The following is a 13863-nucleotide window of genomic DNA, read 5'->3' on the forward strand; positions in this document are numbered from 1 at the left end:
CAAGGTGCTGTATAGTTCAGTGTTGTTCCCCTTAAAAGAGGAATCGTTCAATATTCTAGTTTTATTACAATTAATATGCTGGTTATATCTAGCTTCATAACTTAAGTCAACATTTAGTATCTGATGAATGTCATAAATAACCTGGGTCCGGCAGGAAATAAATGTAAGAACAAATACACTGGCTGAAGTTTGACCTGATGTGAAAGCTTAAGTGAAGATTACTGAAAAAGGGAAGCAATTTAAAGCCTTTTATTTGCTACCTTTCTCACTCTTGTGCTATCTACTGTTGTTTTCTTTACTGCTGTGTCCACAGAGATCGAGTTAATTAACTGAGCACATGAAATGTTTTGAGTTCTCAAAATCACGATGCACACTTTGCTACTCTTTTTAATCTAGGTTCAATTTGGTTGTTAAAGCAGCAGTAGAACTGGTGGGTTATCATAGCACTCTGCTAGCTTAAGCATAATATTAAAAATACAAAAATACTAGGTTCCAAGAATTTGTGAAAGGTGGTTTTTAATAATGCTTTGTAAGCTGCAGGAAAAGCTGACATAAGTTTCTGTTCGGCAGCCTACAGGGACTGAAGGTTACTGTTTGTTTGTTTTTTAGTACAGGCCAGAGTGGAAATAATTCAGGCACAAGCAACTGGGATGAAAAAGTAAATGCTGTCTCCAGTGGGGGTGGTTGAGCAGTATTGTTACACTTTTTGTATGTTTTGGTATAACTTTAAACAAAACCCTACTTTTAAATAAGTAGAATGTAAACATGTAGAATTAAATAGAAGTGAAACATGAAACAGTATATTAAAACATGCTGATCTGGATGATGGAAAACTAAATCTTGCTGGCTTTCATCCACTCTCTAAAAACATGTAACTAAAATAACTAGGACTAGTCAACAGGTAACGTAAGCTAGACTTGTAAAGAAAAGTCAGTGGTTAATGTCTGTTTTTCTCAATAGAATTGAAAACTGTTTGCAGTCAGGAGGTATGAAAGTGGTGAGCTTTGTCTTGCCTATCAGTGTTTTATTAGAAGAGGTTATGAGGAAAACATGATCTTAGAAAAAAGATTTAAAATGCATTAGAAAAATAATTTGAAGCATATGGGCGAAATAGTTTTTGTCCAATTACTGGCCTTGAACAGTCAACTTTATGTAGTAATGTTGACATTCTACATTATGCATACGTAGGTGTTTGATACACTGTATATAGTATATGTAAAATACTAGTCAAACTTTAAATATATATATATATGTATACAGACACACACATACTTGGGAGAATTTTGAAAATAAATGTGTAGTATTTGAAACATCTTAGACCTTTAGAAAGGCTTGAGACTGTAATCAGAGAAGTCTTACAGAAGATAACTGAAATCTAGTGAACAAAGATAAATCTACATAGAAAATTCCCATGTGAATATGTAATCCTCCTATGCCCGCCATTATTCAGGCAGTACCACTAAACCACAGTAATCTGGTGTAATCTCGTTTGTTGTCACCAGCAATGAAAAAGATAAAACATTGAAATGAAGTAATTCAGCAAAAAAGTGTGTGTGTTAACGTGAAAGTGAACGTATTGCCGATGCTAATTTTGATACACTTGTTTTACTTTTGCTGGCATAACATTCATATTTCAATTTTCTGTGTGTGGTTTTGTCAACGTTTTGATGTACATTCCGAAGTCTGCGGTAGGGGTTTTAAGACCTAGCTAGAGTTTCTTAGATATTACGGAAATGATTGAGCTCACAAGTGTTCACAGAGCACTGTGGTTAGGATTTGTCTGTTTCTACAGAACTCTCTAATATTAGCTGAAACAGCTACTCGACTATGTTATCAGTAGTAAAACAGTGGCATTTTAATATTTTTGTATTTTCCTGAGAGATGAGGTATACAGTCAAGTTATTCTTCCACATTGCTTACACTTTATTTAGTGTGTGGTTATTGCCTGTTTATGTGGAAATCAAACTGAGGAAGCTTTGCAGCCATAGCAATGCAATTCTTTGAAACTATATATTACATAATTCAGTATAACACCATGTTCCTTGTTGTGAAGTAAGTCATAGTTTCTGTTAATGCCAGCAGATAATCTGACCATTTAATGAAACAGTGCCCGGTGTGTAATGAAGGAAGCAGTCTGGGTAACAAATACTAAACTAAGGCTTTGTTTAAGGAGGTTCATAATGCTTACATTCCTTCTGCTAAATAATATACATATACAAATATATTTTACTAAATATATTTGTATTTATTCACATGTACGTATGTATATTTAATTCTATTTTACAATAAAGTAATTTGATTCTTGAACAAGTAAGTTTTCCAAGGAAAAAAAACATTTATGTCTGTAAAAAATCAAATCCAGTTAATGCCTTCTCTATGCTCAAATTTTCCTTTGTAAAAGGCAGAATAAATTCTGTTTTTTTTCTCTAGACTTACACTGAAGTACATACATCTTATCTATGTAAGAATGAACTCAGTGGTCCTTACGTAAGGAGTTACAGCGTCCTTGTAAAATGTTGCAAAGCTCTTGATCTGAAAGGTTAATTTATACATCAAACCCATACAGAGAAGACAAGGCTTAAGATATTCTTTTCCCCCAAGATGTCTTCAGGTGTTGAGGGAAGGTTACAGCAAAACTCTTTCAGAAATCCATTAGAAGACATCAATGAGTGCTTGGTGTCTTAGGTGCAGCATGCTTTCTGGATCTTGATCAGAAAATTGAATAATTTGAGCATGTAAGCAACATTAAAAGTCAATCTGCTTACTTGTTACATGAAGAGAAAACAGATGGTAGCCCTGAAAAGCCTGTAAAATAGCAGATGGAAACTGCCACACCCTCTGATTAATATAATATTGCTGCCTTGGCTATACAAACATGTTTGTTATGAAGATAAGTATATTATTCAGCTTCTGGAAACTCCAAAAAGTAGCTTTCTGTACCTGATCTATTAACCTTCATCAAATGAGGATTTTTCAGTCCTTGTGTACTTTGTTTTGGGATTTTTATTTTTTTTTTTCAGATAATTGAAGGCAGTCTGTACTACAGAGCCTTCCTTGTCTGGCAACAGTAAGACTTCATATGCATTATTATGCTTCTCGGGCTGAGGGTATGGGAAAACGTCCGGTTCACCTAGTGGACTCCACATAGAGGAAATGCCTCAGGTTTTTCTGGTAATGTGTAAAAGCGGGTGTCTAGCTGTAGTGTGTACCACTTTATTCAGTAAAACGTAGGGATTCCCACGTTCTGTACTGCGTGGGGAGTTCCTCCAGCATCTTTCAGTTCTCCTGCTCTCTGTGGAAGCCGTGAGCTCCATACCTTTGACTGTCTGGATAGCAAGTTTGATGGCGTTTTCCCTTCATTTTTCTAAGTTCAGAGCATCCAAGTTAAAAGTGCAGAAGGGGAGGATGGGAGACAAGCTCACTTTATATTTTCCTCCTGGAGGAGGAAATGCATTGTGAATTGTGTGCTTTTTTTTTTATCCAACCTGCAATTGACTCAGCCGTCGCTGACAGGCATAGCAAATTCCTTTTGTTTTGGGGACACTTGTGTTTCTTGATAAGCATGTATAATATAAAAGCTTATCAGACTTCAAGGTTAGGGGAGTAATTTGCTGGAGCAATTTGTCCTTGTTATCACAGGCTTCCCTGTTGGGGAACCGCTGCCCTCTAACCTGTCTCCTTCTCATATGAAGGAATATTTAAAAGGACAAGCTCTCTTCTCAGAGATTCTCTAAATGAATTATGTAGCATATATCTTAATGTTTCTGGTTGGCTAGTAGTGCTCTTTGGGAACCATGCCGGCTTTATTCTCCCAGAACACAAGAAATTTCTTCCACCTGCTGCAGACCCATGCCAGTTATAGGAGAACTATTGTTGGGAAGTAACCCCATTGACCCCTGAGCACTGTGCTTTGTACTTCTCCGGGAGGTCAAATAAAAGGTTTGGGGAGCAGTAGTCAGTAATTGTACGAATGTAGCGGTTGAAATGCCTTATTCGTGTCGCCTTTAGCAGACAGAGCTAGCTCGCTAGTGCAATACACTCGCACCCTTACTAGAAAAAGAGAAGAAAATGGTTATTTACCCACGGTATGTTCCCAGCTTGAAAGAACATTATAGTTAACATAGGTCTCACTTGCTCTCCATTTCTGCTTTTAGCAATTCATCCCACCATAGACTTAAATTTAGTGATTTGAAGGAGACTCGTGATGATTCTGCTTTTAGTGCATTCACACATATGCTTGACAGGGCACGGCAGAGAAAGCTTGAATAATCCCCCCTGACCCTCCCACCCCCCTTTTTTCCTTCCAAGTGTACACTTTTGTATCGCTATTAAACTGCAATTCTTGAGATACTACAGTTTTGAGGGGGAAGTCGCAGGGGATTTAAAGCAACTGAAGAGAGTAATTTCAAGTAATTTTTGTACCATTTAGGAAATACTTGAAATCCTTGTGTAACCTCCTAGTGTTCAAGAAGCCTTGTTTATCCCAAAGCAAAGATTGAATCATTTTTCATGCTGTGTTACTGCTGTTGTAGTAGAGGCTGTGTATTCCAAACAGGCTGTAATACCCTGGAGTATAAAAAGGACATTGTAATTGAGAAGTTGAGGTGCAGTAGTGGTTACTGAATGTCTGTGTAATTTATAATAGCAATTGTTTTAAATTTTATGTACCAGATATAAAGACCCATGCTTGCGGATGTGGAGCAAATGAACACCCAGAGAAGTACAAGAGAACATAAAGGCACATTTTTGCTTGTGGACCATGAATGAGGAGTCATTATTTTGGCTCCTCATTTGGGCAAGAGGGTCTCTTGTGCTGGAGAGGTGTATAACGCGGGTTTTAAAGGCAAAGTTAAAAACTGATACTGTAGAAAGCCAGGACGTGATTTACAGAGGGAAGCAACATGTTCTTTCACTTAAATAAATCACCGTCTTTCTCTTCTGAAGAGCAATTAAAAGCTAAAGAAAAAATTGCAGTAATCCAGGTACTTGTTAGATCCCAATCAAGAAAGGTAGTTTGGAGGGTTTGTTTGTTTTAATGTCTTGTGCAGGAAGTGTACAGTATTTTGCCTTGTTTCCTTTGGTACAGATTTGCTAAATGGAATCACCTGGCTCTATTTATGGTTGAGCATGTGTATATGCTGTTACCTAAATGTCGTTACTTGCATTTATTTATTCATTGCTTGAATAAAAGCAGTCTTGCTACGTATTATAATGGAGTGTGGACTGCAGAATCCAGTGTTTTTTAATAAATACTAAAGCTAGAGATCCTTATGTTGTCAATACACGTAACAGTGACTTAGGTACTAAACACAGAGAGATCAAACTGAAAACGTGCTCTCTAGCTGTTTGGAAGTAATTGATTCTAATTCTAAGAAACATTTTGAAAGTTATTTTGCAAACACTAAAAGAAAGATTAGGTATTTATATTAATTTAAGAAGGTATTCACTTTGTACAGAGCATTTGTAATATTTGTGCTTAAGTCAGACACTTGAGCTGGGTGATCCAATTCAAATAATTCCTGTAGTCTGTCTTGGCCTAACCTCTATAACATCTGTGTAGCATTTTCAGTGTGCGGGGTTTCAAAGGCCCGTGTGCAAGGTCAGTTCTGTCCTCGAACAGCCCTAGTAAATAAAAGTAGTCACTAAACATAAGCAAACCACATTGTCTGCACTGAAGTCTAAAAAGTAGTGATTTTTGTGCAACTGAGCACAAAAAATACAAATATCATAAGCAGCACTTAAAATAGTTGCTATTCTCAATATGTTGCTTAGGAGCTTGATTTCTGAAATAGATGTTGATCTTTTTTGTTCTTTTTTCTGGGAAGGAGAAATAAATAACATCTGCAACAGCACGTTGCTATCAGGCAATCTGCTTAAGTTTCCTGTGCTGATCTCTACAGCATCAGCAACATGAGTACCAGTGCTGCCCAGTTTTTCTTGACCACAGGGGGAAAAAATCGATTTCTTTTTTTTTCTGACCTTTTTTTCCCCCCTTCTCTCTCCCCACCCCCAACTGTGTCTGACTTGCCTGACAGGAAATTTTCTAATTGCCGGAACAGCTGGTCGCAGCAAAAACGCTAGGGTTGGTCTTCCCTGCTAGACTTATGATCGCTCAGTCAGAAAATCTAAACATCATGGTTTCTTAGTCATGTTTAAGTTTCTGGCTCTCCGTGCTCGTTCTATTCGGGTGAGTTTAGTTTCTTATTTTAAAAAAGCTAAGGGAGAGATTTATTAGAGCATCAGTAGGGTTTAAGCTTCTACTTTCAAAGCACTTTTAGTATTTCACAGCTTTGTGATCAGTGCTGCTTGTATACAAAGGCTTCTGTATATTCTTTTCCATAAAAAAAAAAAAAAAAAAGGATGTGGGAGGGAGTTTGTGTTCCTATAATATTCTGTAGAAATTTCGGTACCTGCTGACAGCCTGATTGGGAAGTTTTTACCTCTGAAAATGCTGTAATACTTACTATTTTCTCCAAAAAAGTATGAGTATAGCTGTATGTTAAGCTTTCTCACTCGTAGTCTTATTTTATTAAAAATGTTTCTATTTTTAAAATTAAAACTTATTTTAATAGTTAAATTTTATGTAGTCCTTTTAACTATAAGGTATAATTATTTGTGGCGTGACAGTTAAAATGACATGGGCTCGTTAGTATTTACTTCTGAAAATGGTACTAGGAATAGTGACGCTTGTGTTGTAGTTAGTGTTATGGTTATTTCATCTTTAGGTGATAATTTACATTAATAACTTACATAGAATAATTTACACTGAATTTGTATAATTTGTTGAACCTATGCATTTAAGGATAAAAGTTGTTTTCAGTTAAGAAAATCTCTAGTGACGAGCTATATTATCCTGTGCACTGTTTCTTAACGATTTAACAATACATGTAATTTTGCAATGTATTTAAGAATTTTCACCGAAACCTAGATCAACTTTCATGTTTCTGCTCCTGTAAGTCTACAAATACTTCTCAGTGTAAAACTTTCTTGTATACTGTTGTAACATCCTAAGCAATGTATGCCTACTAGTTTGTAAATAAAAGGGATAGTAATTTGACGTCTACTGGCCTACGTACTGGTTTGAACTTTGCAGTAAGTGTTAGAAACTGAAGTCTAATTTGCTTGCTGTAACTGAAACAGGACGTGAATGTAAAACAATAGAACATAGGATACGGTATACACAGCTTTTTTAGAAGTGACCCTATAAAATAAACATTTTTCTACTTAGCAATGAACTGTAGTTCTTTACCACAAGCAAGGTGAAAGATATTTCTTAGTCTCTGATCAAAATTGACACTATTTTATCTGCCTATAGCAATTTGGCTATATTGTCTCTAAAATTCTATTGATTTTTAAAATGCTAGACAGTACACCCTGAGCGAAGGGTTTTCAGACCATGTAAATTTTAGAATATATTATTGAATAAAAGCAAGATTCATAGTTTTCGTAGATTAGTACTAAATACATTTGTGGATCTTTCAGAGTAGTTCATTTAATACAAAAAAAAAAACTTAAATTGCAGTGCTCTTAAATGCCAGTGCTTACAGAGGAACAAAGCTTGTATCAAAGTTAGTGGGAAATGAAAGTTCCACCCAGTGAGTATGTTTTTCCAATGCTGACGTGCACAATCTGGTTCATGAGATAATTTTGTGATGTTTGATCAAAAGAGAATGACATTACAAAACTGTTTTTGGTGACCAGCATCAGGCTTTTAAAATTGTTATGTGTATTCCTCATCTTTACCTGCTGAACAGCCTCACAGTTCTTTCGGGTCGGAAGGAGTGTGGTCCTTTCTTCTGCCCCGGCCTTTGTGTTTTCAATCTGAGGAGGAAAAGTATCTTCAAAATCACTCCCCTATCCTTGGCCAGTCACGTTTATCCAAAGAGCCTCCTCATCTATCCATTGATGCAGTGCTCTGAGACAGGACTTGTTCTTCAAACTCCTGTCTTGCTTCATCTGAAACACCAAAAGAATGGGAGGAATTCAATCTCAGCAACCAGGTCTGTGGTTTCCATTATATGAATGAGTTGACTACCTGGAACAAATGTGGATATAGACATGTTCTGGGACCTTAAAACTGTTGTAGTACGCTAGAAAACCATGAATGGAAAAGAGCAGAAGGTGCAGAGAGTAAAGAAGAGGCGCCTAAATACAGTGACTTCTGTTTATAATGTCTGTACATTTATAATCTTGGAGACTTCATGTTTCTGTTTTTTTTTAGTTGTTAAATTAAGCACTTGCTAATCAAATTTGCTTTTAGGAAATTGTATTGTTTCTGCCAGCTAAAAATAATAGATACCATATGCACAAGTAACATGATGTCAATGGAATTGAGAATTTTTCTAATATTTTTAAAGTATTTTTCCATCCTAAAAAGAAGCAAAGTTTATAAATTGTGGAAAAACTTTTTCTGACTTCAAATGTCCCTGTTAGTTACAACTTCTCTGATCTTGCTTTGCTAAAGTACTAGTGTAAAAGAGAATGTACACAGAATATCCCTAAATCAGCTTAATTTTAAGTATGGCAATGCTTTGTCTTTCGTTGTATTAGAATAGTTACTACTTCAGTAGTAGCTGTTTTAACCAGCTTTTTAAAGCAATTGTACACTTACAAGAATTTAAATACATGCTAGGTCTGTTAAGTGACTTGAATTTTGAATATTAGTCACAAATATAAGAATTGGTTTTATGCCGTGGTTTACGTCAGTGACGTTGCTCACTGAAGTGATGGGAAGTTATGAAATAATTGTTGGACATAGATTTTTTTTTTCAAGGGTAGTTTTGAATTTAGAGGTAGGACTATAATGAGTATAGAATATGTGAATGTATATAGAACGTCTGAATTTTTTTAAAATAGCTAACATAGTGCATTCCTCACACTTTTAACTCCCATTTTTAACTTAAAGATTTCCATTAGCTCTAATACAAGTGGTAAAAATACTGGTTTTCAGTTTGCTGGCTCTTCTTCAAAATGCGTAGTTCGTATGGATTTTATTTCTTCAGGTAACACTGAAAATTCATTCTACGTTCAAAACAAGTTAGGAAAGTAAGTGCATCTAGGAGACTTCCTGACTCAAGGGAGGGGAGGAAAAGGAAATTATGTATATGAGCTGCGGAGCTGTGCCAGCATTGAGTCATCCTTTTGAAATCACTTGATATCCAATAAGCTTACTGTCCTTACTGCTTCATGTAACTTTAGAAATGAGGTTTAATATCATAGAAACCTTTTCTGAGATACTGAGTATTTGATTACAGGAATCAACGATATTTTGCCCGTGATGGTCAGAAAAATGAACTCTGAGTACAATGAAGGTTAACAGAGTAGTAAAAGGAGACTTTCAACAGCAGTCGTTGTAGTAGCGTTAAGTAACTTGGTGGGGAATCCGTTTTTGGGTGTTCGTCCTTACCTTCACTTGTACTGAGCATATGCATGCCTTGAAAACAGTTATCTCTTTCGGGGAAGCAAAACTTTCCTGAAAAAGACTGAGGGAGTGAAAACAAAGCTGCTGCTTCCTTAGAGAAGATGGAAAATATCTATGTAGCTTACGTAGCTAAGACTTACAAGTGAAAGCTGAGAAAAGCAGTATTTTTGCTGCTGCTCAACTTTGAAGTGGAAGATGAAAACTACAATGAGCTCTTTATTCATTGGATTTGCTTTTTGAAAGTTGTATGGTCAGTAGTGTAAACTGATAGAGCAGTGAGTTTGTTAGTTAAGTTAAAATTCATTGAGGGCAATTGAATAAATACATTCATTGAACGGTCGCTATAAACTGCCCTTTGCACTTTTAGAAATGACTATTTCCTGTTTTATAGGAAAAAGATGGCACCCTAACACTATTGAAATATTTGTATCTTTATTTCAGTAACTTATTTTTAAAATGTATTATGGGGCTGTCTTATCTGGAAATATGGCTGATCTTTGAGGGAATATTCACCAATGCTGGTCTGACATAGTTGTGAATGAAGGTAGCAGAAAGGTTTTCCTCTCCTGCAGAATCTGGGCTGTACTGACATTGTGATTCCAGAAGCATGAGCTTCCCTAATGGTGATTCTGGCTCTTTCTCATCCATAAATTATCTCTATTACAAAATAAGCATATTATATGAAATTAATTTTAATTTCAAAATGTTATTTTAAATGGGAAATATTAATAAAGTGGTTCCCGAAAAGCGTTTCATGGAATCCCACCAGCATTTCTTAGTGCATTAACAGTGTCCTTTTAGTAGGAGATTTCTATTTTAAGAATACCTAGACTGACACAGTTAAGTGCTAAATTTTGTATTAGGAACAAAGAATTTTGCATGAGCTGGGGTGCTGGACATGGTGATGGTGTTTACCATTGGGAAGTGGTGACTGGGAGAGGATGAGCAGTGTCACTTGCCACTCATCTGAGTGCAGCCTCGGGATCAGTGCCTTGGTAAGCGCAGTTCTCGTGGGTCTGAGCAGGAAGATATGGACTTGGAGTAGTAGGGGTCTATGTCCATTGTGAGCCCAGCAGTGATGCGAGGGCTTCCAAATTAACATTAAAAATGAAGTTTATCAAAACCAAAAAGTGATTCGGGAAGACCCTTTCAAGACCAGGGGCTGGGAGGTTGCTTTACAGTGGGAAAAAAACACTGAGCTAACCTTCACTTACCTGAAGGGGGAAATTAAGGCATAGCTAAGTCTGCAAGTACCTATACATAGAAGATGCTCCTTATTGCGCCTTCTTAACTCGATTAAAAGAGCAGGACAGAATTAACAGGTGAAGGTGAAACCTGGAAATGCTGAAATCGGGAATGTCAGTATTGAAGTTAATTTCTCCGGTGTTACTTAACCTGGTTTAGATATTCTGGATTCTCTTTAGATTAAAATCTTTGATATAAAGAACCAATGTATTTCTGATGAACACCTGTATTTTTAGATGAAAGTTCTCTTAGGGTTGTTGGAGATACTGTGTGAAAATAGGGGTATTCTGCAGAATTACAGATACACTGAGAACAGAATTTTAATCATTCCTTGAGATTAAAATTTGTTAATCTGTTTATCTAATGCCAAAGTCTTAACGCCACTTTTACCGTTTTTGGTCAGCATGTCAACAATATTTGCTGTCCAGGAAGACGTTTTTTGTATACAGGACCTATCTAAGGATTTTTTTTTTTTTGCCTATGACTGATTTCTCACCCACTGGGTTTTGATGAACTCAAGTATGTGTAAGCCATGTCTGTCCTAGTCATCTGAGCCTCATTACATATTAGAAAAATGTGGCTTATTTGAAAGCCCTACTGATAGGGAAGTTGCTTCTGAACTCCAAAAGCAAACATACCATGGTATTTTTTTGTCCAGAAATCGTTGTAACATTCAGATGTTATGTTTATTTAAAAGCATGAGGGTCAGTCTTATCCCTGTTCCTTCATGTCAGTTATGAAAGCTTCCATGTCTGTTAGACACAGGAGGGGATGTTGCCTTTTTCTTTCTCTCAACCTTGAATTTTTTATTCAGGTGTTACAGATTTGACGGTGTATTTCGTGATGTATTTCATGTAGTCAGCAAGTGTGCAGAAGGAAAATTCTTTTGGTCGGTGCTTAACTGCCTGCCAACTGAAATTCACTGCGGCTCCCAGGAGGTTCTCACCAGTGCCTAAGGAGAATTAGTTTTCTGGGAAAGCAAACAAACACGCGACCTTGTTTTGCAGTCACTGCTGCCCCTTTTCTTAACTGAATACGGATGCTGTGTGTTATCTTTCATAATTCCTTCCTGATGCAAAGGACTCAAGTTAGAATACAGTTGTTCGTCCTATTTTTTCATAATGAGAACTTGTGGGGTTTTCTAAATCCATACCTGATTTACTTTCTTAATAAGGAAAAATTTCTTGGAAATCTGTTTCTGTATTTAATAGAAGCTTTCTAGTAGGTTTTGGGTATAGTGATAATCTTTTTTTTTTTTTTTTTAGCATTTAGCTGTTCCCTTTTTTGTTTGTTATCAACTAGAACACTCATTTTATACAAGAACAGGCATCAGAGTCATTAAAATTGTAAAGCTAATTATTTTGAAACTAGTTGAACACTGTAGTGTGTTAAATATAAATGTTCTTGCAGAAAGTCTGAAAGTCTTAATCTACAGGCACTCAGCATATACTTGTCTTTGCTCGTGGTATTATAAAAATAAACTGCTTGTTATTCTGCACATAGCTGACCACAAATGCATTTAAAAAAAAAAAAAAACACGCTGTTATAATGGAATTAACACATCCACTACTCAATCTCTTTGTACATGCATATCTTTGTTAGAGATTTGATGTTTGGATATCTAGTTTTTGATCAGCTTTCTGTGTTTTATCTGCTTTCAATGTAATTTCACTGAAGTTGGTGGGAGAGAGTGCAGTGAGTCCTCCTGTTCGGGGTGGGTCTGGTTTTTTGTCACCTTCTATTTGACCTGAATGCTTAGGGTGGCTTAGGCTATAAACATTTCCTTGTATTCCTTTCTTACCTTTATGGATTGATGGCACTTCATGACTTTACACCCATTAAAAGTCACGTATGTGTGAGCAATTTAAATATACCATTTAAATATAATTTACCATTCCATTATACTGTGGCTGTAAAAGTTTACATTTCTGACGTAGCTGCTGCTTTTTCCCTTTGGTGTAGTGTATATGTCACAGTTAACTTATGCTTCCACTACAAGTGTGTACTCAGATCTTTGTCACTCATTGTGAAGCTAATGAACTAATTTGTCTCTAAACACTTAACTCTTTATGATTACATATTTAAGTTATTAAAAATATTTATACTCATATTCATACAATGTTAAGTACCCAGAAAATGAGGAATCTGTCTTCCAGGGATACCTTTCCTAAACAAACATCCTGTAAGTGAATATAACAGTGTACTCGTTGATGTTCTTTTTAAGTTAATTCATATCTAATTTTTACACAGCTTTGAAAGAAAGGTAACTTTCTTGGTACATTTCCAGTTTCTGTCCCAGTGTTTTGGAATTTGTCGTGTTTGTCGCTGTCCATGTTCACACTGTGCTTATGCATTTATTCAGGAATCTGAAACTGAGAATTTTAGGCAAGCAGGATGCCTGTGGTATTTCCACATGCTGATGCTCCGTATTCCTGATAGCTTTCCTCTCCGTCATATGAATAAGGGCATAAGTCTGTTTCTGGGCCGTCCATTCAGATGATTCAGAGTTTTCTGTGCAGATGATTTTGTCCGCATCAGAGCATACACTTAAATATTTTTTAATTTATAGTTGGTTGTTTCACTGTTCTTTCATTTTTAAAGTAAAATTTACAGACTAAGCATGTTTCTGGTTTTTAAAGTACTGTTCAAATTCTAATTGGCATTTATTATATTTTTCTAAATTTATCAGGTTTAAGTTGTCCACAAGAGCATATCACACATGGCACTCTCAACCCTTGGTTGTTTTAAGTATGTGTTTGGCAACCCTTTCTCAAAACGACTACAGACGGTTTAAGCCCAGATGCCAGAATTTGGTTTATGGACCCCCTTTTACTTGTTTCTCCTTTCACATCACTGTCACGTTATGTTCAGCTTCGTTTGTCCTCTGTGGCACCTGCAGTGAGGAACTGAAAGTAGAGATAAAAGGGCTATGTACTCTTTTTTGCTGCTATATTTATTAGAAAAGAAATACAATCTGTGAAAGCATCAGAATTACTCAGAGCAATAAGGGAAGTGGAAATTACGAACCTGTAAGTATGATAGGAATGGTATTGTGGACCAGCCCTAGACCAGCCTGATTTCTTTTCATTTTTTCTGAGGTGTATGTTTCCAGGATCAAGGTCTGCAGATAAACTGACCCACATCAAGCAAGCAGTGTGTTGTGGCATCCAGTTCTGCATGGGTTACTTCTTTAAAAA

At 36.2% G+C, this 13863-nt stretch overlaps 1 protein-coding gene across 3 annotated transcripts in view; it reads left to right on the plus strand.

Moving 5' to 3' along the window:
• Positions 1 to 13863, plus strand: part of RPS6KA3 (ribosomal protein S6 kinase A3) — a 73855-nt gene that overhangs the window by 17821 nt on the left and 42171 nt on the right. The window contains exon 1 of one of the 3 annotated variants that reach the window (XM_013183932.3): positions 6072 to 6187. The exons of the other annotated variants lie outside the window; for them this stretch is intronic. Within the exon in view, the coding sequence (XP_013039386.1) occupies positions 6149 to 6187 (39 nt within the window). The 5' untranslated portion in view covers positions 6072 to 6148. Of the gene's footprint in view, positions 1 to 6071; positions 6188 to 13863 lie in introns of those variants that run through there. 3 annotated transcript variants of the gene reach the window in all.

Source organism: Anser cygnoides, chromosome 1 (assembly GCF_040182565.1).
Source record: "Anser cygnoides isolate HZ-2024a breed goose chromosome 1, Taihu_goose_T2T_genome, whole genome shotgun sequence".
Lineage (NCBI taxonomy): Eukaryota > Metazoa > Chordata > Aves > Anseriformes > Anatidae > Anser > Anser cygnoides.